Source organism: Ambystoma mexicanum, chromosome 11 (assembly GCF_040938575.1).
Source record: "Ambystoma mexicanum isolate Mex_15411 chromosome 11, UKY_AmexF1_1, whole genome shotgun sequence".
NCBI lineage: Eukaryota > Metazoa > Chordata > Amphibia > Caudata > Ambystomatidae > Ambystoma > Ambystoma mexicanum.
In genome coordinates this window covers 828,276,039-828,301,611 of record NC_090934.1, presented here as the reverse complement: position 1 = coordinate 828,301,611, position 25,573 = coordinate 828,276,039, and the positions used below count along the sequence as shown (strand labels likewise).

The 25,573-nt window shown below is 42.9% G+C and overlaps 1 protein-coding gene across 1 annotated transcript in view; it reads left to right on the top strand.

Annotated features, from left to right (window-relative positions):
• The window catches only part of ABCC8 (ATP binding cassette subfamily C member 8), a 1,583,626-nt gene that overhangs the window by 1,078,610 nt on the left and 479,443 nt on the right, over positions 1–25,573 (top strand). The window contains exon 22 of the mRNA XM_069623778.1: positions 4,084–4,168. Coding sequence (XP_069479879.1) covers positions 4,084–4,168 — 85 coding nt within the window. The remainder of the gene's footprint in view (positions 1–4,083; positions 4,169–25,573) is intronic.

Below are 25,573 nucleotides of genomic sequence, written 5' to 3'. Positions count from 1 at the left end.
GATACTAAGTAACGGAGTGGTCCGTCGAAAGAAAGTAGCCTACTCGAAAGTCTCTGTGAAAGGTACAATGTTTGAAGCAAATGAGCAGCAAGAGGGAAGGGAAACAAGATTGGCTCTTAGTAAAGGGTAGAGTGAATGTTAAACCCTGAACCTTGAGACGAAGTGGACCTGCAGTGGTCTGTAAACAAAGCCATGCAAATTCAGAAGTCTTTGACATCCGAAAGTGATCCAACCCTCGACACAGGGAGACCCAATGTATAATAAGCTTGGGAAAGGGAGCCCCCTTGAAAGTTTTGTTGAACTTTGTTGTGAGAGGTCTGAACCCGACAGAGGGGGACCTACGTGGACTTTGCGGTGATAGGTGTGAGCCCAACAGAGGGGGACCTTTATGAACCTTTTGTTGAAACATTATTTTGAAAGTCAGGAAATTACACTTTAACGTTCAAGGCCAGGCGGGCCTCGATCCACGTTTTGGAACTGTTTATTGTGTTGGAAACTGAGCCTGAGTGTGTCATCCTGCCTAAAGGGACTGTCTTAGTCTGTGAGGTCTAACATGGGGAGGAGAGCTGGTTCACCCACATTCATTCATTTGAAAACTGATTTTTCCTTTTGCCTACATTTCTCCTTTTTACACTTCTTGTACAAGTAATAGGGCAGGAATTAGGTTTTGCTAGCACAGGCCATTTTAATTCGACAGACTTCACTAGGACTGTGTTATTTATTATTTGATGGTCGAGACTATTCCCATCTTAGTTATAAGGCAAAGTAGGAGTTCCTCCAGCCCCAACAATTTCAATAAAGGTTTTACAATATGTACCCATTGCGCCAGTGTCATATTTGTGATACGTTGCCTTCCCTACACTGCCCAATACAATATGGGCCTGCACTCTAAGTTGGATAAATAGTATGTGTTACTGCCCTATATTTCATCATAGACTGCTCTCCAACCCCTGTCTGAGCCACCCTTAGCTAGCACAGAGCAGGAATGTTGCACCTGATGACAGAGAGATGCCAACACTGAAAATTACCAAATTCTCCATAACATAGTACATTTCTCAATCGTACTTTCTCCCACGTTTGGGTCATTCGGCTTTCCTTCAACAGTAGTAAGGAGGCTAGATGCCACGATATTTCCACCAATAGCCTTGTTTTAACAGGAAACCCACATTGGTAAATTTAAGTTCTTTGATGTTCATTTCCTTGGGCCCAGAATCTAACAAGGTGGGGGGCTAGTGTATCTGTTTACCAAATAGCATTTCCCTCAATTGTATAAATGACCCAATGAGGGCAGAACTAACTCATAACTCAATTTATTTCCTTTTCACAAGACACTGGTTACGTCATTTCCTGATGGTTTCACAGGACAAACCAGAAACTTTTCTACCAAATGTTTCTTAACTTCATAATGAAGACAAAAAGAAAGTAATGTTTGATGTTTGATGTACTTTCTCACTCTCCAAAAGATGACCATGTTCAGAACCTATTTGCATTGGCTCTTCCACCAGTATGACTGAGGCATCCTTCACATACATTTTGACATTCTCACTGCAATTTATTTTGGAGATGAAGATAGTTCTACCCTTCTGCCTTCCACTTCCTCTGACCTGTAATCTATAATCAGTTTTCAGGACCAATTCAACTGGTCCGTTTATTTTCAGCAGCTGAGACACACCTTCTAGTTCATCCATAATCACTTCTTTCAGTCATTACCGAACAGAGTGTATCTTGTTCATTCTATCCTTGTTAGTTTCAAGAGATAGCTGCCTGCACCCGATAATCATTACCTAGTTTCAGAAAGCAATGCCGTGCTTTACAGAGTAATAGGGAGAACTACATGAAGCAGTGGTTAGTAACAAGGGGTATAGTACATTAACAGGGACCACGTTATGGGGCACTGTGGTAGAGCAGGAGATTAAAATGGGAGCAACCAGTGGTTATCTTAGAAGGGGAAACAGTAGCGGCAGGGGGAAGGAGCAGGGCAACACAGCAGGGACTCTGCATGAGGGTGTGAAGGCATGTAGAGGCAAGGAGGATGAGGCAAGGGGCAAGTACAGAATAAACCCAAGGGTCTGGTGCATTGGGAGAGCAGGGCTGAAGTCCTAGATGTATGAACACTCATTTCCCCTTGCTGAAAGTCCCCTAAAACAACTTCTGCAGATAAATCAAGGTGTGGCCAGTCAAACATATGGCCAGAAAATGCTATATAAAAATTCAGAGCATAGTCAAGAGTTGAAATCAACATCATAGCCCAAGACAAAGACAGCCCAGTAAAGTTCCTTATGTAAAGACAAACACAGCGATCAGAAACAAAATGCATGAACAAAACCTAATGGACATCAGGAAGCTCCTTCACCCCGCCTGATGCCCTATAATATTTATTAGTTGAAGAAATGTGGCCCGCGAGAGATACCATAATCTTCACCAGAAAGATGGTGCATGATACTTTTCTATTTTACATGATGGACGTCTGTTATCAAACGACTAACTCTAGCTAACAACTCCTGCCAATCACTCATCCCTCAGGCAGAGGAAGCTCTTGCATCGCAATCTGTCAGGACCTGGATGGAGCAGTTCGGGTGCATACAAAGCAGTGGATGGTGCTGTTGCGAACCGCGTTGCTCAGATCTGCAAATGTAGCACATAAACTGTGTGCAAAACAATATCACCAGGACCCAAAACTAACAAAGAAAATGTGAAATATATTGTCCGAAAAAAGTATGGTAAACTATCTAAAACTGCAAACAACACAACACATGTGATCCATCATATGTCACAATAACTCCCTGAACCACGGTACCTTTCCCTTTGGCTGAGACAGGCTGTGTGGGAATCTATTTGCACAAGTTCTACATCCAAGGCTGCAAGATTGGTAACAGCATACTATGTAGGTTTGCCTAGTGCCCTTTCTGAATTATAGTATCTCTGCAAATAACAGGTACTACTATTATTTAATTAAAGAGCACTGTGAGAGGCCACATCCGTACTGGCTTGTGCTTGTTTGCCTGTAGAGTGGTTTTTCCACGCTATTACTACATTACGGGCCACATTGCGTTCGGAATCTCCTATCAGCTATTCAGAAAAAAAGCTGAAAACACACCTGTTTAATTACCCTCTGACCTGATCCCACCTGTTACATTAACTGTACCGCATTATCCTTATGTTACCATTGATTATACTGCTTTATCCTACATGCAACTAGCGCCTAGATGCCCGAGGGCGCTGTGCGCTGCTATAAATGAAATAATAAATAAATACATTTACAGAGGTGTTTTTCAGTGGGAAAATCCCATTGAAAAGCACTTTGTAAACCATGCTAAGCATGTTTTATCCACATCTTTTCTCATGTAGGGCTGGTGCAGTGATTTCGCTGACATCTTTATCTGCCTTTTTTTTTACCAGTCTCCGATATAATGGAGCGAGTTTTTAGGTTTTTAGGACCAAAACGTTGGCCCTCTGTTTCCCTCGGCCCTTGAACTCGTTGCAGCAGCCTAGACTTGCCATATTAGTACCAATCATGCTACTCAGAAAAAGAACACATCACACCTTACATTATCTCATTGCGACAGTTGAAAAAGGCAAACTTGGGAATGGTGGGAAGGGAATATGTGATCTATGAAATATGACACAGTGTGGTTAGAACCACATACATCATCTTGGTGTACTTAGCAGTGTGTCAAGTATTTGCAGTTCATTATATGCAGAGAGCAATGCATCCATCGTAGAAGATCTATGCAATCAGCTTCCTTGCTTGCATAATATATCCATAATGCGTGCAAGGTTGCAATAATACCTTTCAAACACGACTTTATTTGCCTCAACTTATTCCGTGTGCTTTGCAGGGCAGTATTTGAAGAATGACAATAGCAACGGTGAGCTGTGTTTGTGTTGCTTTGTTCCTTTACTTTGATAGTACTGATTACAGATGGACATAATGTGCGGGGAAACGGTGTATGTGTTTGCTTTGGCATCAGGCTTACGCTTCTGACTAATGTGCTCTCCTCTCTATATCTAATCTCAGTTTACATTCAGGGTCAGAAACAGACTCCACATTATGATGATTTCCCATTGCATGTGTTTCCTCAGGTACAAAACAGTGATTGACGCCTGCTCTCTGCAGCCTGATATTGACATTCTCCCCAATGGGGACCAGACCCAGATTGGAGACCGGGTGAGTCCTGGAGCAAATGCAGTCTTTCTTTTCCAATGGACATGTTTCAGTTGCAAATAGTATGCTAGTTTGCAGTTTACAGGCAAATCAGGGGAATGCAAAATATAGAAGTAAGAAAAGAGCTTGATTGTTGTTTGCATTTGAAATGCTATCATGCAATTATATATTGCTTCTTTTTAACGCTACCCTTTAAGGAGGTTGTCACTGTTTGATGTTGTTGTCACTGTTTGATGGTTTCATAAATTGAGTGATCCCTTTTACCCAGATGATCGGTGGTTACTCTACAAAACGTTGCCTGATAAATCCTTGTCAAAAGGGATGCCTGTTTGTATTCCAGTGAATGTGGTATTATCATTCTCATACAGCGTATTCCCTTGCAAAGCCCAATGCCATACTGAGAGGAATTGCTTTCTGGCAAGGGTGTAAAGCCCTGGCTTTTTTAATTTGTATTAATACATACAATTATGCTGGTAATTTCATCTTCAAAAGGGCAATCTTCTAACCAGATTCCCCTTTTCTTCCACTCCATGCCAAACGCATAGTGTACTTATGCTCTGCTGCACCAGTATCCTGATCCACAGCACCTGCTCTACTCGTGGCATAGAGCATGTTGAAAAGTCACAAGATGCCCAGTCAGCAGTGCCAGCGAAAGCCAAGTCCCTGTGGCATAGGTACAGCATTTAAGATATGCCCCACTGTAACAAAACTATGATAAGTAACCCATGCGGGTGGCAGGGTAAACTATACATAAAGCTATGCCTAAGTTTAGGCATAGTGCCTGGTATTACTTATGATCATGGGCTGGCCTCCACATCACACTTTATATTGCACATGTGTGTAAGCTCTACTGTGGAAGGTGATGCACATTCTGGTCAGCCCCATGCTGGTGGCAGGGTAAACTATACATAAAGCTATGCCTAAGTTTAGGCATAGTGCCTGGTATTACTTATGATCATGGGCTGGCCTCCACATCACAATTTATATTGCACATGTGGAAGGTGATGTACATTCTGGTCAGCCCCTTGCTGGTGGCAGGGTAAACTATACATAAAGCTATGCCTAAGTTTAGGCATAGTGCCTGGTATTACTTATGATCATGGGCTGGCCTCCACATCACACTTTATATTGCACATGTGTGTAAGCTCTACTGTGGAAGGTGATGCACATTCTGGTCAGCCCCATGCTGGTGGCAGGGTAAACTATACATAAAGCTATGCCTAAGTTTAGGCATAGTGCCTGGTATTACTTATGATCATGGGCTGGCCTCCACATCACAATTTATATTGCACATGTGGAAGGTGATGTACATTCTGGTCAGCCCCTTGCTGGTGGCAGGGTAAACTATACATAAAGCTATGCCTAAGTTTAGGCATAGTGCCTGGTATTACTTATGATCATGGGCTGGCCTCCACATCACACTTTATATTGCACATGTGTGTAAGCTCTACTGTGGAAGGTGATGCACATTCTGGTCAGCCCCATGCTGGTGGCAGGGTAAACTGTACATAAAGCTATGCCTAGGTTTAGGCATAGTGCCTGGTATTACTTATGATCATGGGCTGGCCTCCACATCACACTTTATATTGCACATGTGTGTAAGCTCTACTGTGGAAGGTGATGCACATTCTGGTCAGCCCCATGCTGGTGGCAGGGTAAACTGTACATAAAGCTATGCCTAGGTTTAGGCATAGTGCCTGGTATTACTTATGATCATGGGCTGGCCTCCACATCACACTTTATATTGCACATGTGTGTAAGCTCTACTGTGGAAGGTGATGCACATTCTGGTCAGCCCCATGCTGGTGGCAGGGTAAACTATACATAAAGCTATGCCTAAGTTTAGGCATAGTGCCTGGTATTACTTATGATCATGGGCTGGCCTCCACATCACACTTTATATTGCACATGTGTGTAAGCTCTACTGTGGAAGGTGATGCACATTCTGGTCAGCCCCATGCTGGTGGCAGGGTAAACTATACATAAAGCTATGCCTAAGTTTAGGCATAGTGCCTGGTATTACTTATGATCATGGGCTGGCCTCCACATCACACTTTATATTGCACATGTGTGTAAGCTCTACTGTGGAAGGTGATGCACATTCTGGTCAGCCACGTGGAGTCTTCCAAATGGCAGGATTGGAACCTGGAGGACCAGGCCTCTTGTTTGATCTCTTTGTGAGGGCCGGTAACAACCTCACCAGAGAAAGCATCACAGTAGGCATCTTGGGCCCAGGCATCAAAGGAGCACACTAATTCAAAAGGAGCAGCCTCACGCCGGGTGCTCCAAATCTCTTAATTGCTTTGTTCTTTAATAAGAAGGGAAGAGGGTGGGATTAGAGTAGGCATGAGGGCTCTGGTCAATGGAAGGAGACTTTCACCATCTTGTTTCTCTCTGCCCCTCTTTCCCTTTCCTATTCCCTCCACTTTGTCTGGAAGTAAGCACATTAGGTGTGACATCAGAATGGCAAAGTCCACTCTAACCCAGAGCAGGTATTGGACCACTAAGGCAGGCTAGCTTTAGACCAATCACCTTTGGATTTGTACCCTTAAAAGAAGGAATCACCCACCACTTTGGCAGATTCTCTCAGATCCTTTCAGATCCTTTCAGAACCTTTCAAGATCTTTTTATGTGACCTGGAAGAACTCTCTGGACTTCCTTTGGGAAAATTATATTTTCCAAAGCCCTCAGCCTGAGGTGAAGGAGACGTCCAAGGCAGAAGGAAGCTCTGTCTCCTATCTCCTACCCACTCCCCAGGCACATTGGTAGTGGCCATTGCTGTGGACCAAGACATACCACTCTGCACTGGAATCTTCTGAAGCTGGCAGAGCAGACCATGAACGCAACTATCCTGTCCTCGAGGCCCCCTGAGTGGCTCTCAGTCAGAGGACCATAACAGCCGAAGCACCCTGTTCGACTGCACTGAACCGGTTGCTCTGTATTCGCAACACATTGAACAAGAGGGAACAAGAGGAAAGGTGCCGGCACTGGCTTTGGCGCTCCTCCACCAATCCAAACTATTGCTTGCACTTAGAACCAGCTTGACGCTGAATCGTGCCCTAGCTCAGCCCATCACCTGCTATGCCTGAATCGACTACTCAGCGCCGAGAACCAATCTGAATCACTGGTGAGTCACACACTGTCTCGGACCAGGGGTTACAACCACTGCTCAATCCAGCTCATCGGCCTGCACATTGACATTGCCAAGTTCACCATTTAGTCGACTGTTATCCATTGACTCGGAGCGCGGTAGCATCATTCATCGACCCCTTGCAATGGCTAAAGTCCGATTTGGCCTGGCCCAACTGTAAAGCGATCCTGGGACCACCCCGACCTACTTCATTGAGAGCTCCTCTTCTACTGCACAAAGCAGCGACATTTTTCCCTACTCTATACCCACTTGCTGCTCGGGCATACAATATCCTACGTTCCGGAAATGAGCTTGATTCATTCACATCAACATTCAACAGCAGGTCATGATCAAACCAGATTTCCACAACAACATATCCTTTTCATGGCGAGTAACTTACCTACCACCTCCAGAACCACGCTCAGAGTGTTACTTTCAGTCTGTCACATCTTCTGTTCTTCCTTTGGTGTGGGTTTTTTGCACAGTATATTTTATTAATTCTATTAGTAGATAGTGTGTTTAATTAAAGCATATATTTTTTTATAGAACCATGATCGGATATTCCCTTTATTTTAGACTATGATACTGTGTTGTTTGGGTCACTACTTGCTTGCCTTCACACCCCGCTTAAGAGCTTAGCCTTCACTCGGCCCACATTACCACAAAAGGCGAAGGAGGTATATCTCTTAACTATCCCTGTTTTTCCACTATGTTCGCATTGGGTTTTGGTTCGTAGAGGTGTGAGGACTGAATGGGCCATTTTACCCCTACTCATAATTGTACTCCTGCTGAGCAACATCCAATAAATCACACTGGTGGCAGTGGTGCAATTTGAAACAGACTGTTCCTAAGGCTCAGCCAGCCAAAATAAAGTGTTCAGTTAATGCTAGTTTGTACTGCCAAGTTATTTTTACAACCATGGAATTCCTCATGGGCACATACCTTGACAGCAAGCATCATGCGTGACCTCTGTCACGAGAGGGGCCTCCCTCCTGGCAGTAAGGTTAACAAAGCGGGAATGCTAAAAAGCCTCCAAGCTTTGGAGGAGGCTACGGGTAGATGGTTCTCAGGGGATCAGCAGTGAGCTGGAACCCCTAGCCCAATTGACCATGCACCTGGGTGGCACGGATACCACTGAGGAAAGCAACAGGGATAGTTCTTCACAAAATTCCTCCCACTGGACAGGCATAGTGGTGTCCCAAGGGTCACAATTCTCCTGCAAGTCACACTCATCGAGTAAATCCCGCACTTCACCCAGGACATGAGAGACCCTTACGACCCTCGATGCTAAGGTTTTACCTCCTAGAAGAAAGTAGGGTAGCTCTGGGTGAAAAGAAGCAAAGGGACGATGGGATGTTGCACAAGCGAAAACACCCATACCCCATAAAATAAAACAATGAGTTGCTTCAAAATAGATATTTCAGCAACATTTTCGCCCACAAAGTTACAGCTGTATGTGTGGCTTCACCAAACCTACAGTAACTGACAGAATTCTGGGTACCCAACCAGGTGTATATTCTCTGACCTTCCCTAGTCATGTTCCAGGAGCCACAGAGCACAACAAGATACGAAAAACATGCCTAACTAAAATAGAAAGCACCTGCAACCCAAGGACCACTCTAAAGCCTGTAAGGTTCCACCGGCATGTGAGGGGCCTTGGGGAGGATTATAAAGTACCTTGAGCATGAGAGGGTTGCCGAGAAACCAAAAATATGCTGAAACTGGAGACAGCATTGAGAGTTTTATAAAGTACCTACCGACTGAGGTTGGTGCTGAGAAGCCTTAGAAAGCACCTACAGCCTAAAAAGGGTGCAGAGAAGCGTGGATGACTCATAGAGCATGAGGGGCTGTTGAGATGTATTAGAAACTATTGAGAGCCTGAAAGAAGTGCTGTGAACCTAAAACTACCTGACTCTCAGAAGGACTGACCATTGTGGAAGACCTGGAAAGGCATTTGTAATCGAACAAGACACTGGCAACTTGTAGACAGGAGTAAAACAGTGTAAGATGAGACCAAGAAGTCCCAAAAGAAGTATCAGAAACCAAACCATATGCAGGAAACTGTCTTAGAAAATCATAAAGAGCATCACTTTGAGAAAAAGTAACTGTTGCTGCAGTATTAATACCACTCTGCCAGAATGTGTGAACAATTTGGAAAACTAAACCTCTGTATTTATCTCACTAGCATTAGAGCAATGCACATGAATGCGATCTTGTTTGAGGAAAATGAAATAACCTGACTAGGAGATGATTCCAATAAAGGCTACGAGGATTGCTACTCAGTGCCTCCATTTCCTCATTTTATATGGCAGAAGTGCTACTTTACATTTAAGTAGCCCCATCAAAACAATTAGTTGTTGAAGTCAGTTTTGGCTTTCATTCTGCACAATGTGTTGTACCATCTTCCTCATTAATGTCTGTAAAAAGTACTTGCCTTGAACAATATATAATATATATAACACATGGCAGACTGCAATATCTATACAAACGCCTGGGAACCATATTCTTTTTACAGGCTAATTACATCACTGCAGCAAAACAAAAGAGTTGATGGCTGGAAGGTTTAGAATTAATCTTAACCTCTGGCGTCAACCCTCCAGACCATCATTCCTTGCCTGCCAGGCCATTACTTTATTAGAGAGTTTATTGATATACTTTTAGCCAAAAGACTTTGTATATATACATACAACATACAAGTTAAAATCACAGTAGTACTGGCCCTTAAAAACTTCCACAATGTTCAGATGAAAGGTCACAATAAAATATATAAGATTAATATCATCACCTAGCATCAACTTTCACCATACATCAGCAATATTATTAAAATCAAACATGTTGTTATACGATTTTAAAAACGTATAGCGCAATTTAGCAAAGCTTTCAAGTTAATGATCAAGTGTTGCAGTGTCTCTGTCTCATCACCTCTGCATAAACAGCACTGCCGCATATCCTTTGGCACACCTAGCCTTGTACCCATAGTTTCTAATGCTACTGAAGAGTTCAATTTCATTAGTAGGTGTGTGCGATATGTGTTTACACTGGGATATGTCAAGATGTATGTTGGCAGACTTGTTCGGATGAGCACGCATTGACAGTAAGGTCCACTATACACCTTGGATGCAAGTTTAATAATGTTATTTTCATAACTATAATCACGCAATTTCCTTTTTAACCAAGGTTTAAGTCCACCGTTAACTGATGTATATTTCCCAACATCCATTTCCCATGCATGGTTTCTTTGTTTGTTTGTTTTATTATTTATAATGCGCGCCAGACCCGAGGGTAACAGGGCGCCGAAAGCAACAAGGATATTTTCAGCTCGGTTTGTTGGGTGTCCTGACCCACGTTTGAGCTATCATGCTGCAACATTTGGTGCTGTGGGCTTAGAGAATCCAAGATGGCCAAAAAGCCCACATGTATGCCAAAATAGGAAAACTGTGCAGTGCTGGCATGGAAAACATCATAATGGCCAGAACTTCCCAGAAAATGCACAGGGGAAATGCATGAAGAATAGGCTGCCACCCATTTTTGCCTAGGTTGTGAGCACAGGAGGGCACTGCCTAAAACCACCATTGGGCTACCCACACAGTAGCCTGAAACCATTGGGAATGGCAATGCTGATTGCCAAAAGCAACCTAGAACTGTGGGGAATTCATTTTCTTAAATCCCAAAAATGGTTGCATTACCAGTACTCACCACTATCAGAAAGCCGGCGTTTTAAAACCACCAGACTTTTGTGTAAAACTGAACAAATGAAACAAAACCAGACCAAGCAAAGACTTGCTAAGAGGTGGATACAATGTAAAACTATACTCTGAAATGACTTGAAGGAAGTAATTATTTAATGTGTATGTAAAAATCGTAATAGACTTAAACTGGGGGACAAAAAGTGACATTTAGCTGAAACCTGGCTTAATGAAACTGAATTCTGCCTGACATCTACCCCCACAGGAGTTAAAACCTGCTCAGCCACTCTTCCCCTTGCCAAAAGGAGTTGTCACCTCTCTGATTAGATTAGGGGTGGAGCAGCTACAGGGAGTTGAACAAAGGCCTGTCCTGGGCCCAGGCAGATGGTTTATTGGGGGGATCGTAAATTGCTTCCTTTTGAACAAAGCCCTTCCTTGACTCAGGCAGAAGTTATATTGGGGGCGTCGTAAAAGTGGCTTCCTCTTGGCAGAAACGGGGAGGGGCAGCCCCCTCTGAGGACAGGCTGAGCTTAAAGAAAGTGGATAGACTGGTTTCTCCACTATGTGACCTGGGAAGACACACCCCTGTTGGCCAGAATATGATTTTAAGAAAGATGTATAACTCATGGTGCGGACTTGTCAAAATTAGCTAAATGATACCATAATTCTTGTGATTTTTCTGCCCACATTTTAAGAGGTTTTAGGACCTGGTGGTATGATCTGGGGGGTTGCTAGCGGAAAATAGGGTTTCACTCCAAATGTCTGCATGTTAAAAATTTGACGCTTCATCAATTAATGTCCACACTCCTTGCGCACATGTGTGTAAATTTGGGTAAATGTCTGATATTGCAAAACCAGTTAAAAAGTGCAAAATGTTGCCATTTCTGAATGCAAGCCCCCAGGAAGAGCAGAGTTTGAACAGAGTATACCTCATGTGATATGTGATGGGTGCATGTAATTTTAAACAACTGTGTATCTGTGCAATATGTATTTGAATCAAATATAGATTTGTGGGCAAACTGACCAGGGGAGGATCCTCTGACCCATAAAACCTACAGCATCACTCTGACTCACATTTCCTTCTCCCAGTCATGGGAGAGGGGAGAATTGGTCCAATGACAAGTAGAGAGGGGCAGGCTTAGCTAGGCCCAGGCACACACCCATTTTCAAAACACATAAAAAGAGACTGCTGGGACAGGTAGAGACATTCAAATCCAGTTGCTGCAACGCGCTCTGCCGGACCACACAACATCCAGAAGATACCAGATCCAACACTTAGACTTTAAAACTCCAAAGAACTTGATTCAGAACTCAAAGCAAGGGCACAAACTGAGAACTCTTCTTAGCAGGCCTCAGCATCCAGCAAACCTAACAGCGGTAGCAGCATCCAGGAGCCATGCAGATCAGCGCTGGGTCCAGAGAAAGCTGTGCAGAAAGATCCAGGAGCTGTGCACAGACGCTGTACCCAGAGATCCAGGAGCCGGGCCAGGAGCAGTGTCAGACCAGACCAGCAGAGCAGAGACCAGACGCTGTGCGCAGAGACCGTCCGGGGCGAAACCAGAACCGAAGCCATCTTGACCCAATCCGTGAGACCTAGACCTTCCAAATACATTGTGAGTACAGCTAGGACGGTGTGAAACCAAATCTCTTAGTTTCCAGTGATATAATTCAATCTATTTAATCTAAGTAGAACTGCCTCCTAACTGTCACTTGTCAATTCTGCAGCCGCATAGCTGTCACCTGTCATTTTTAAAAGCTGTCACCTGTCAATTTGAGTTACTTTAAATTCGAAAAACGACCTTTACAAAATCGTTCATATCTTTGGAACCGTTTGGGCTAGGAACTTGGTTTAACTTTCCTCTGAAAGCTTAGAATCTCAGCTTTCCAACAAGCTTAGAACCTCATACTTTTGCCGTAATCGTGATTCACGCATTCGCGAATTTTGCCGCGATTCGCGATTTGGTTAAAAATCCAGCCACGTGTGAAAACAGCAGCTTCCTTGCTTTCCTTTGCCAAAAATTCGTTTAACCTGCTAGTTGCTCCTAGATCCTTGCTAAAGTGAGCCTGAACTCATCCCAAGTATATTTCACTCACCCTGAACCTCCTAAAGGGAATTAAAACCATGTTCAGCATATTCCTCACTTCATTGCCAGCACATATAAAAGCATTTTGGGCCTGTGTTTCAAACTTCTGTAGTCTAAGCTTGCTGGGGTGAACTGAATTACATTTGATTGCATTCCTGAGAACTGTGTGCTCTCCTTTCCATCTCCTTATATTGCATAAAGGGGGGAGTGAATTTTCAAAGAAAAGTGATTACATTGTCTTTTAGTAAAGTCCTACCAAGTCGATTTCTGTGCTGCATTCTTTTTCATCTGTGCAATTCATTGAAACCATAAAGCATTCTCTGATACTTTATTCCCCTGTTCCTAGTCAGAAGTCACCAGAACTGTGCTATTGTAGGATTGCTTATTGCTGATTACTGCTCATATGCCTAAGTGTGCTATCAATTATTAATTTATTATCAAAGTGTGATATATCTATAAATTGTTTAATTTTTCAAATAAATCTTTTAAATTTGCAAAACAAACCTACTTCTTGGCTCAGTGGGGTCAGGGGGATTCTAAGAGAGGGGTGTTATACAGGGGTAGTCATCCAGAACTCATGAACTGGACATAAAGTTATATCAATAAGGTTTTTCATTCAGTATTCCATACTAGGCGTTGACTTAGCAGTAGTGTTGAATTGAATATCTCTTACAGGTTACAGTGCTGTACAAGTACATGCAATACAAGAGCATAATGTACAATAAGGAAGTAGTCAGTAAGTATATACAGCAAGAATAAAAGTCACCAAATACAGAGCGGTCAGGTACTAGATACATAACATTATATACAGGCCGAGAGGGCGGCCGTTTGGCAGGGCAGCAAATTACAGCAGACCCTAGGTTAAATGTACAGAGATGCTGAGTAGTCGGTTAGGCAGTAAGTTGCAAGGATGCAACAATATGTACAATGTGGGTAGTGGTAGGGACAATAGTTTATCGGTCATTTTCTCTAAACCACTTGGTGATATTGAGTCAAAAGTGTGGGTAGGTTTGGTCTACCCTTAAGGCTGGGGGTAGGGAGTTCCATAGCTGAGCAGCTTTGACCGGAAAGCTGCACCCTCCCATTTTGGAATGTTTAAGTATTCCTACTGTGCCAATAATCGAACTGCCCTCAAGTCTAAAAAATGCCTGGATTTAGGTAACCATAATGGTGTCATTCTGTATTTTACACAAGTTATCAAAGAATATGACACATTGGGCCTCATTACAAGTCCGGCGGTAACCGTGGCGGTAAAACCGCCTGGTTACCGCCAGACTCGTATTACCATTCCGCCTCCGTGACTCCCAGAATTATGAGGGCATTACAGCCCCGGTGTCCTGGGAGTCACGGAGGCGGAATGGTGTTAATCCCCATTCCCATTGAGTCCCACAGGACTCAATGGGAATGGGGAAGTGGAAACACCGGCACCATCTCGTGATAGTGCTGGTGTTTCTACGTACACCAGCAGGCGGGAGGTGTTCAACCCGCCAGGTCAGACCTGGCGGGAAGATCACCTCCCGCCTGCAGGACTCGGGATCGGGCGGTCCGGAATTAACAGTGGCGGCGGGTTTACTGCCACTGTTAATTCCGGACTGTCCGACCCGTAATGAGGCCCATTGACTAGTATATGCCAACATTACAATTGGCAGGTCAAACTCAAGGTAAAAAAAATCCACAGAATTATTCCTAGGCATTCACAATATTTATGGCCCCATATTACTCTTGCCTATAACAGTATGGCTCTGATTTTAGCAGTATAAATTGTTAATATGGCATGCGTAGAGTATCCCACATTTCTCCAAATATTTGTATGTGTGTACTTGTTCTAGCGTACTGTTAACAGCTTCCATACATGTTTCTTGTTTTTGTTTTTAGCTGGGAAAACCATTACCTTACTCTTCTCGATGTTAATGGTCAATCCATTGGAAGAGGAGTAAACGGCAAGGGCATCAAGCATTTGCTGTAGTCCAGTAGGTGTAGAGTCTACTATCAACAAATCAACGGCATAGGCAAGCCAGCCAATCACAGTGGTTCCCAACTTCACTGGATTGGCACCAATGATTCCAAATCCTTCATCCATATCTGCCAAGTACAGATTGAAAAGAGTTGCCGCCACAATGCAACCTTGTTTCACTCCACTACTAGTGAACAACATTGCTCATAGTGTCCCTGTGGCATTCAGACGTAGGCGGACATGGGTATCAGAATAAAGCAACATCAGCATTTTTAACAAGCCTTTGGGGATGTTCCAAGCACTTAACTTCTGCCATAAACGGTTTCTCATCACCGAATCAAACACTGCAGAGAAGTCAATGAACGCGCAGTAGACATTAAGTTCTTGGCGCTGCCATGCATGTTCTATTGCTGATGTCAAGATTAATAGGTTATGGGCAGTACTTGCTTTAGATCTAAAACCTATTTAGTTCGGAGGTAATATATTGTTTTCCGCTATCCATGCATTTAATTCAACTAGCAGCACACAAGCAATAATTTTTGAAGAGATGTCTAGCATAGCTAACATGCGAAAATTCGCTGGGTTGTCCCAGGCGCCTTTTTTATATACTGTAAGTATATGACTTGTAGTCCATGACTTGGGATTCTTCACCAAGTTACCAATTTGTGTAACTAGTAAATGGAGAGCCGCTGCCCATTGTTCTGGCTCCATTTTCAACAATAGGTTGAAAAATATCATTTGCACCCTCGCAGCGACCAAGGGTAGCTTTAATGTGCGCACTCCATTGGTCTTCTGGGTTGCAATGAATTGATATGTCTCTTTTTTTTTCATTTTGCAATATCTGCCATATCCCATCGTGTTATTGGTAAATGCTAGATTAGCAATGTTTTTCCATTGCTCAATCTCGCACTCGTCGTTTGTGCTGTTTTAGCCATTGTCTATAGCTCTTTTTAACATTGCAAATCACGAATAATGTGCGCTATCTCATTACGCATCTTCTTTTTCGCTAAACTGATCAACTTGTCATTTCCTTTCCTCTGGGATCCTAATTTATTAGATCTCTCTATAGTGGTTTTGTACCTTCACTTCATCAGAACCTGCATACGGATGGTATCCATCATAGTTGTATTGGCTCCACCAGTTCCTTCTAATGTAAATTGTGGGACGAGATCATTAACGACCCTATTGGCAGAATCTAAGTTTTATTGATGCCAATGTATACGATTACAACCCTCATTGAGATATAATTGGCCATTGGCATCACAGTCAGCACTTACCGATCTCACATTAAGCTATGCCAATAAAGAACATAAGGGAAGGTGACTAACGACACTAATGTCCTTAATAATGTCTAAACCACTACGGTTGGCAAACACGTAGTCCAGGGTGGCGGCTGACCTACCATCAATCCTAGTGGGTGCAAAGCTCGCATCACCAGGAGTTAACCCATTTAATTCAATCAAATCATGGGAGGCCAGCTGCCTGTGCCACATGGCCCCGGGCCTATTACACTTAATCTCAACTGCTGAGGATGACAAGTTCCCATTGTTGCATTGATCTTGGGCTGGAAGCGCACTAATCCTTGCGTTGAGATCACCCACCAACCAAATGGGATGACGATGGTTGAACTGCTGTAACATGTCACCCACTACCTTGAGATTCTCTCTGCTTCCAACCATTTTTGGAGGATCATACATATTAATCAGAATGATCACAGTTTTTCGAGGGTAAGCTGTGTACCCAATACATTGATAGTAGATTGATTTAGCCTACTTATAATCCATGGTGTTTTCACAGTTACCAAAAGGCCACCTTTAGGTTTCCCTTTAGGCCCTTGGGATGCTACTTGGTGAACGCCCATCAAATTGTACTTCTGCCGTGAGCCATGTTTCTTGTATGGCTACTACCAGAAAGGAATCCAACGTAGATAACAGATCCTCCTCCTCAAACAAATGCATGTGTCGCCTTGTATTCCATGGGTCCATTAATGCCCATTTATCAGTGTTATGGATTTTCCTCTATAAAATAAGGTTTAAACGCTGCAGGGAGCCATTGCCAGCACCCATCTGGCACAGTACTTTTACTTGCCTTACCAGGAGGATTATCATCAACAGTGGCTATTTCAATTGCTTTCATCTTGGAAACAATTGAGCCATTGGAAACCGCAGGCTTCCTAAGAACACTAGCTTCTTTACCTGCTACTGGCTGAACACTTATAGGTACTGGTGACGGTTTGTTTGGACAGCTATTTCCCATCTTGGGCGGGTACATTTCAATTAATGGGAAAGACACTATTGTCACTGTGTATCCCAGCCTCAATATTTCAACTTGATGTCCCATAATGTAATTTAGGGTAGTCTCGGAGTGGAAGCATATATTCGTTATATATTGGTTTTTGATTTCAACTTGGTCGACAAACCAAATGTCTTGGGTAGAAAGAGCCCTAAGTGGTACAATGGACGGAGACATGCTCAGAACAGCACTACGATTTAGTGGAAGTTGCGAGCCATCACAAAAAATCAGGTGTAATTGCAAAGCCTTAAAATGCCACCCATTCGCCACAGTTGTATTGATTTTAGGATTTCTCTGTCCCCCATTGCTGCCGTTCAGAAGATTCCATAAATAAGTCAGAGTGGACTGGGAGTGTTATAATGTCTTAGACAAATTCTGCGTTTCACATTGCACATTGGTGTTGTTGGCCATCGTGCCATTGGTTTTTAAGGCACCAATAGATGGTACAGGCAAGGCGTGAGCATGACTCTTAGATTGCTCAGCACTAACCTCCACCTAACCTTACTAACCTAACTAGCCTTAGAGCAGTTTTCTTTTTTAAAGGTAGCCTGTTTTTACGTAAACAGGGTTTCCTAATGTACATGAAGGCGGGATGCACGGGAGGTGGTCTAACCTTCTCATATTTCACGGGATGTCCCCCAGCTGCCTTAGTGCCATACGGTGGGATGTTATTTATATTAAGCTCTTGCTTGCGATCTAAAGACATGCTTGTACTTCGATGGCATACAGAACGATTGTTTGACCTTAGACTTTTGTGAATCAGTAAAGATTGTACATCAAGTTTAGTTTCTAAACGCTCACATTTAGCCACCAATGAGGTAAGCATGATTCTCGAACGCATTGAACATGTCGTCGGAAGTCATGCTCACCTCACTAGGACTCACATTTAGACTTGTATTTACATCACTTACATCTTTTGTTTGCATACCCTTCTGAATGCCATTATCAACACACTTTGGCATGGTTGTGTGACTCTTTCGATCATCAACTTTGGCCGAACATTTCACATCAATAAAGTTTGTATTAGACTCAAACTTAAAAAACGGGGTTTCCCGCTGGTCGTTATTATGCAACCCACAGCCAGGAGCATGCACAGCTATTGGTGGTGACATGTAAGCGGTTGATATAGCCTCAACAAACGACATTTCCTTGTTATTTCCCATATATTCAATGTCAAGTTCATCTAACAGGGAATTAACAAGATCAATATTGCTGTCAACTGTGGGAAACAAACCAAAGGTCTCAGTGTGAACCAATGCATTATGTGTGGACATTACACACAACATTAGGAATATTAGTCTCGATTGTAAGTAATTTATAATAGTCTCTAATGGTTGTGACTTGGGGCAATCATCGGGTTTTACAGACACCATATCCAATATTACTTTTTCCACCGAGATAGCAGGTGCAACCGAAGTCATACCTGTTTTTCCACAAATGACATTGCTTATCAGTTTAGAGCTGACACAGCCCAATTAATTCGTGAGATTATCAATCTATCCTTTGTTGCTAAGTTTACCATATTTACCGTTGTGGAGGAAGTCTGTAAAACAGATGGAAGCAATTTTGTATAATATTCCCTCATTTGTTTGCTAGGAATCGGCATTTGTTGTGGGTGAGAAATCACTTTTGGTATACAAATGTGTCTTTACGTAACGCCTTGTGAGAGGCCAGCTCACACACCATGTCGTCCGTATTTGAGCTCACCTTGCGATGTAGGGGGTAACTTGGGTTAGCTGTAATTTAATTAGCTAAGTACTAATACTGCTGCTCTTGGACCAGTCGTTATGACTTAGCGTGGCTGAATATTACCCTTGGTCAGTTTACATTAGATGGCATTACAGCAAGAAAACAACCACCAGAAAAAACAGAATGAATTTTTCTCTCTTAGCATGAGCATAACATCTCTTCACTACTGACACGATACACAGTTGACAGTACCGATAGTTCACAATGCCAATACGAATAGTATCCAAGTTATACCTTTGTAGAGCTGACAGGCGAGCGTGCAACATGATGCCCCACGTTGCCTGGATCGCTCTAGCGGGAAAGAGTAACCAGGATGGTACACGGACTAAACGTGTGCCTACCAACACAATTTACCTACGAAATTATCAAAGCTGACTGGCTGACATGATGCGCTGCGAGCAGCGAACAGACCAACAGCGACTTACAGAGCCACTTGCTCTGCGCACGCGCACAGGAGGGCGCGCACGACACCTATTGAAGGATTCTGGGTAATGGGCGGAGGAAAAGCCTAAAAATGAAATAAAAAATATTTATGACACTATACTTGTTGGTAAGGACACTAAATTATCTAACATAGTTCTCAGAGTCCATAACAGTTCATAATTCCGTTTCTCAACTCGTTGAAGACATACCAAATTTAACGGTGCATCAGGCATGATCCAAAGGCTTCAGGGAATCCAGCCAAACAGCCACTTACAGAGCCACTTGCTCTGAGTGCGCGCCAAGCCATTACAAAAGCAGAAAGGCCATATGCAAATCAGGCTTGGTCCCACCCCAAAGGGGCAGGCCAGCCGAAACTGCTAGGTCACATCCCTTCTGCAAGAGACCACAAGCATCCCCAAACATGTTGTGGCCTTATTGGGCCTCACCAGTGTGCAGTAGCCCAGCAGGCACAACTGACCTGTTATTATAAAATGACTTCAGAAGTGCTGCGTAATCAGTTATTACGCTTCGTTGTGTTGTCACAATGCCTGCTGCGTGAGCCAGCAGAGACCACAAATCCAGCTGTCACTGCAGATCTTAAATGACAATATCTTCAAGTTCCTTGCTTGTAAAAACAAATTCTGTGACACTTTATAGCCTTTAATTGACAAGGGGCTGTTTATGGTGACATGTTTCATTTGTGCACTGCTGGAGATATACACGTGTGCAAGAATCTGCTTGTTACTACTTTCTTTTAAAGCACAAAATGAAAACGTTCATTGTATTAGCTTGTTTTAAAAATACAGACAGATTGTACATCGACTACATATACATCAGAAAATGGAACATTTCTTACATTAGATTCAGATAGAGGACAGGTATTCAAGAAGATGACCATGTGTGCCCGTGTGTTATAAGCAATAAAATACCTCTTACCATGCATACAATGATATTGGAAGTCACCTCTGAGTTCTGTGACCTTATAAAATAACTCCTTGGTGACTTGCAATGTCCTTATACCGTACGTTATATCCCATATATTTTACTGGCTTCCAGTCATGGACGTGATTTCAGCAAGGTAAGAATGAGTTCACCATTCAAAGTTCAGTTCAATATCATTTCTTACCCAAAGAAAATAAAGGGGTATTTTACTAGGGATCATTTGGCTTGCTTTCAGAGTCCCTCAGTCATCTACATGTCACCCATTGTATTAAGTATCTTCATGGAATCACTAAGCTAGCTACTAGATGGGAAATATAGCTGTACATTATGCTAGAGATACCAGACTCCTTATTAAGTCGCATACACAATTCTCTCAAACCATTGCCACCGATTTGATGACATATTGCAAAATAAATCTCAACACTTCCACGATATACCTAGTCTTCTTGCCATTTATTTATTTATTTAAAAATAGTACAGTACAGCTTAACAAAAGTTTTTTGTACAAAAACGCCATATAACAATCCTTTATAAAAAAAATACAATAAAATTACATAAATATGGTGAACACAATAAATTAAGAGCAATCTGTAGCAGCAAAAGATTTTTAAAATGTATTACACTTTTCCCCACAGTTTAGTCAAATGATAAATTAATCCCACATCATTCCCCCCATAATAGGTGTACCGTAATGTAGACAAATTCCCACACCATGCATCAGCTCAACGTGCTAATAGAGAGACCCTTCTAATATCATTCAAGGCCTCACACTCCATAATCAAATGTTTGACCAATTCTAGATCACATCCCTCACACAATCTACAACCACGAATCGTTGAATACCTCATATATTGAACCACAAATTCATGAGCCATGGATTTAGTAGCCAGATCAACAAATGATTGTTCCTGGTCGATGTCGTAAATCATCCTTTTATGGATAGCTTTGAGCTTATTATATGAATGTACAGATGGGGTGCAGATAAATTGTAAGAACCAAATGGAAACCTCCCCATGCAATCTATTGATCGTAATGTTCCAGCATCCCATTACTGGTGCCTTGAATAACAGCCCATTGTAGTATACATTTACGTTATTAACAATCAATGCGCTATGTGCCATACTCAACCGAGATAGAAGCAGAACACGTTCTGCTGTGGAGAGCAGTAAACTAAGTATAGATTTTAAACAGTGCTTCTCCAATTTGCTCAACCTATGGGCATATCTCAGGGCCCAAACCTCGGCCAGATCTTGGATTTTTACAAATTAAAAAGAGAAATCAAAGAGTAACCAGCATGTTCTATAGCAAAATGGACTATGCTTCCTGTGAATTGACAAGCCTTCACCTCTACATTACATACACGTGCTTCACATTTTAGCCAAGGATCAAATGTTAAACCAAGGTACTCATAGGGTACTATTTGTTCAACAATGTGGTCACTAAGCTTCAAGAAAAAACTCCTATTTGCCTTGAAGTTACTAGTGAAAAAAACATAGCTTTAATAATCAGGAGACGATTCAAGATAGCATAGTTTTGCCATGGGATCCTAAAGGTCACAAGTCAGGGTGGATATACCTTTGCCATCGACAGTGCCTCAGGTAAATCTCCAATAAAAAGATTGAATAACAACGGGGCAAGAATGCACCCTTGCTTTAATCTGACATTTGTATCAATGGGATTCGTAGTTGCCCCAGAATGAGATAGCATAACCTTGACTTTAGTCGCTGAGTATAGAGAGATGAGCATCTTAAGCAGACCACTGGGAATCCCCAAATGTGTAATTTATGCCACAATCTCTCTCGACTGACAGTGTCAAAAGCAGCACTAAAGTCAGCGAAAACTGAATAGGTGTACTGTTTTCTACTGGACTAAGAATATTGAATAGGATCAACTAATGTCAGACTATTAGTCAGTGTGCCAGAACCTTTCATGAATCCAGTTTGATAGATAGGAATGGGGTTGGCATATATAGCCCGAAAACTGAGCTCCAGCAGTAACACTCTTGCGAAGAGCTTTGCAGGGGAGTCCAGCTATTTTTGTGAACAGGGACAATAATACTTTCCCACAAAGTAGGGGGATAATACTAGTATGGCTAATAGAGGCAATCAGATAGAACAGCAGTTTCGCCCACCAAACAGGATTGAATTTAATACAGGTATTTCAGATGCTATCAGATCCTGAGGCACAAGAGTTGTTTAAAGAGCTAATGATTTTACTCAGGTCAGTACGGGTCAGAGAGAAATTCCAAATCACCTCTGTTAAATCAAGATCAAGGGAAGTGACAGATTTTTTGCCAATATTGTTCTTAATGAAAAACTCCCATTCTTCTCAGGAGACGTTCAGCAACATTAGAGATTGCTTAGGCCATGTTGGAATGAACTGCCAAAAGAGTCTATGATTATTACTTTGAATAGCAGAGGTGAGAGCTTGTCATGTCTCTAATTTCAGCTTTCTACGATGTTGCTTCAGCCAGATAGAATAAAGCCTCTGCCTAGCTCTAATAAGACATGCCAAAGCAAGACCCTCAACAATGAGGGAGACAGTAGCTCGAAGATCACTACGAAAGCTTCTCTTTGCCTCACATATCCCTTCATAATAACTATGCCTATGAGAATCTGTGACAAATGTCTTATGTTGACTGAAAATAACACTAGGAAAAACCATTAGTAAGTCTGTAATAAATTTAGGGTATATATCGAGGACACACTTTCTGAATAAAATCTGATTATCAGCCTGCCACTCCAAATTCCAGACAAGGGAATCTGCGGTAAGATGGTTTATATTTGTTGCACCAATCCCCATATTATTTCCACACAGCCCTCTTTGGCCCCAGGGTCCAAGAACCGCAAGCTGTTGATTGACCAACTGCAAATTGGAAAAATTCCAACTTATCCCATGCTTGCCAGTGTTTATTTCAACATAACAAGACTTACATATAAGAGAATCAGTAATTGCAAGGTCCATCAGCACAAGCAGGGGGTAATGGCCTCTCTCCTCTCTAAGTAGAATTAACCAGTCCAGATGCCTGTGAAATAATGTATCTTAGCAAAATGCATAGTCTATGTTAGAAGCCACACTTCCAGACACTCTAGTAAATGTACCTGGAGTGTCATGTGGACATCTTCCATTCATCATGCAGAAATCAATTGTACCCAACTATTTACCCCATCCTAATCCCTGACAATCCATTTTACTCTGCAAAAGATCAGAATCTGACACAGAATCAGGACAATAGAGATTCCGGGGATGGGAGGGGGAATTCTAGCATTACAATCCCCTATCAACAGAAATTGAGAACTAGTACGATGAAAAGTAACTAGTCCAGAAACAATAGATTTGTATTCCCTAGTATGGTTCTGGCCAGGAGGGTCATACAAATTAGTAATAATAAACCTTAATAATTGACCATCAGCAAGTATACCAGATAAACGGCTAGCCAACACACAGTCTGAGCTTACATTGAGGCTTTCTAGAGTAATGGATCAGTTATAACTAATAAGAAGCCCACCTCTCTTTAGGTGGCCAAAACAACCTTTAGGAGCAGGTTTCTGGATGGTAATCCTACCACCCAGTACCACTTCATCAGTCAAACAAGTATCCTGAAGGGCAATGACCCTACATAAAGACAGGTTACTGCAAAAAATCATCCTCCTCAAATAGATGTACAAATCTTTGTGTGTTCCATGAAAGAAGCTTAAGACTGCAACCAGGGGCATTTATTAAAGTTGCTAGGCAGGAAACCAGCCAACCAGGACCAGTCAACCGGCTTAGTCACCTCTTGTACAATAGGGGCGTCCATGAAGTGAACTGATCTAGATCCATTGTTGTTAATCGCAACCCTATTAGTAGGTGACCGCTGTGAACATTGGCAGATTGGGAACAGGTGCAAGTGGATCTTGGCACCTGGCCTAAGTCCCGCCCACGTGGTGCCTTCCTGGTTGCTGCTCTTTCTCCCCACTTAGCAAGCCCCACCCAACTGGTCCCTTCCTGGTTTCTGCTTTTATTCTCTACTTAAGAAGCCCTCCAGCCTCTTTTCCTTTGCAAATAGGGAGGAGGTGCAAGTGGATCTTGGTCACCTGGCCTAAGCGCTACCCACCTGCTGCCTTTCTGGTTGCCACTCTTTCTCCCCACTTAGCAAGCCCCACCCACCTGGTCCCTTCCTGGTTTCCACTCTTTTTCTCTACTTAAGTAGCCCTCCAGCCTCTTTTCCTTTGCAGATGGGGAGCAGGTGCAAGTGGATCTTGGTCACCTGGCTTAAGCGCCACCCACCTTCTTAGCCCTGCCTCTTCCTTCCTGCTCTTAACACTTAGATCAAGGGCATCTCTCGCTCAGGCGTCCGATGCGAAGGGCAGTGTAGTATTCATTGTGGAACCTTGTTGGAACCTTGGCTCCCCGCCTGCGTCCACCTCAGAATGTTTGTGTTGGAAGTGTCGTGTATTCTGGACGGTTGGGAGAATGATTGAGAGATGAATGGAGGTGGTCGCAGTGCGGGGCGCCAGCTCGATGAAATAAAATAAAGATTATTTTAATACATCCACTTGCCTCCGTGGATGCATCATTTGGCGACGAGGATACGGCATCCTGCGAGCCCACGTTGGGTTATAGAAGGAGAGCTGGAGCTCCAAACCAACGCGGCCTACGTTGTTCGTGTTGACTGTGGAGAGGCCTACAGGAGGTGCCGGGAAGTTGCGAGCGGCTCCTTTTGTGCAGCGGAGTTGCTGATTAGTTCAGGAAAGGATCGCTTCCCAGCGCGCAAGTATACGCGCTTCCCAGTACGCGTAACATTGCGGGTTTAAGGACCCTCTAATAGCCCGCGGTCATGTGATCGCACACGTGACCAGGACCAGGAAGTCTGGGGAGGGTGAAGATTGGGCATCTTCATCCTCGTCCCAGTATTTAAAAAAAAAAAAAATACATTTTCTTCTCTTTCTTTTCTTCACCACATTGGAATTGACCATTGGAGCCCACATATACTCTGTAATAAGCCAGAGTCCAGCCATTTCAATAACCTTTGGACCACAGGAGAAGGTCATAGAAAATAGAATTCTTTCTGAAAATTGACTCCAGGTTTTGACTGTTACAAAATAAAAGTACAAAGGTGCAACAATGCAAGGCATAAGTATTCAGCCTCCAGTGAATTTTCTGCCG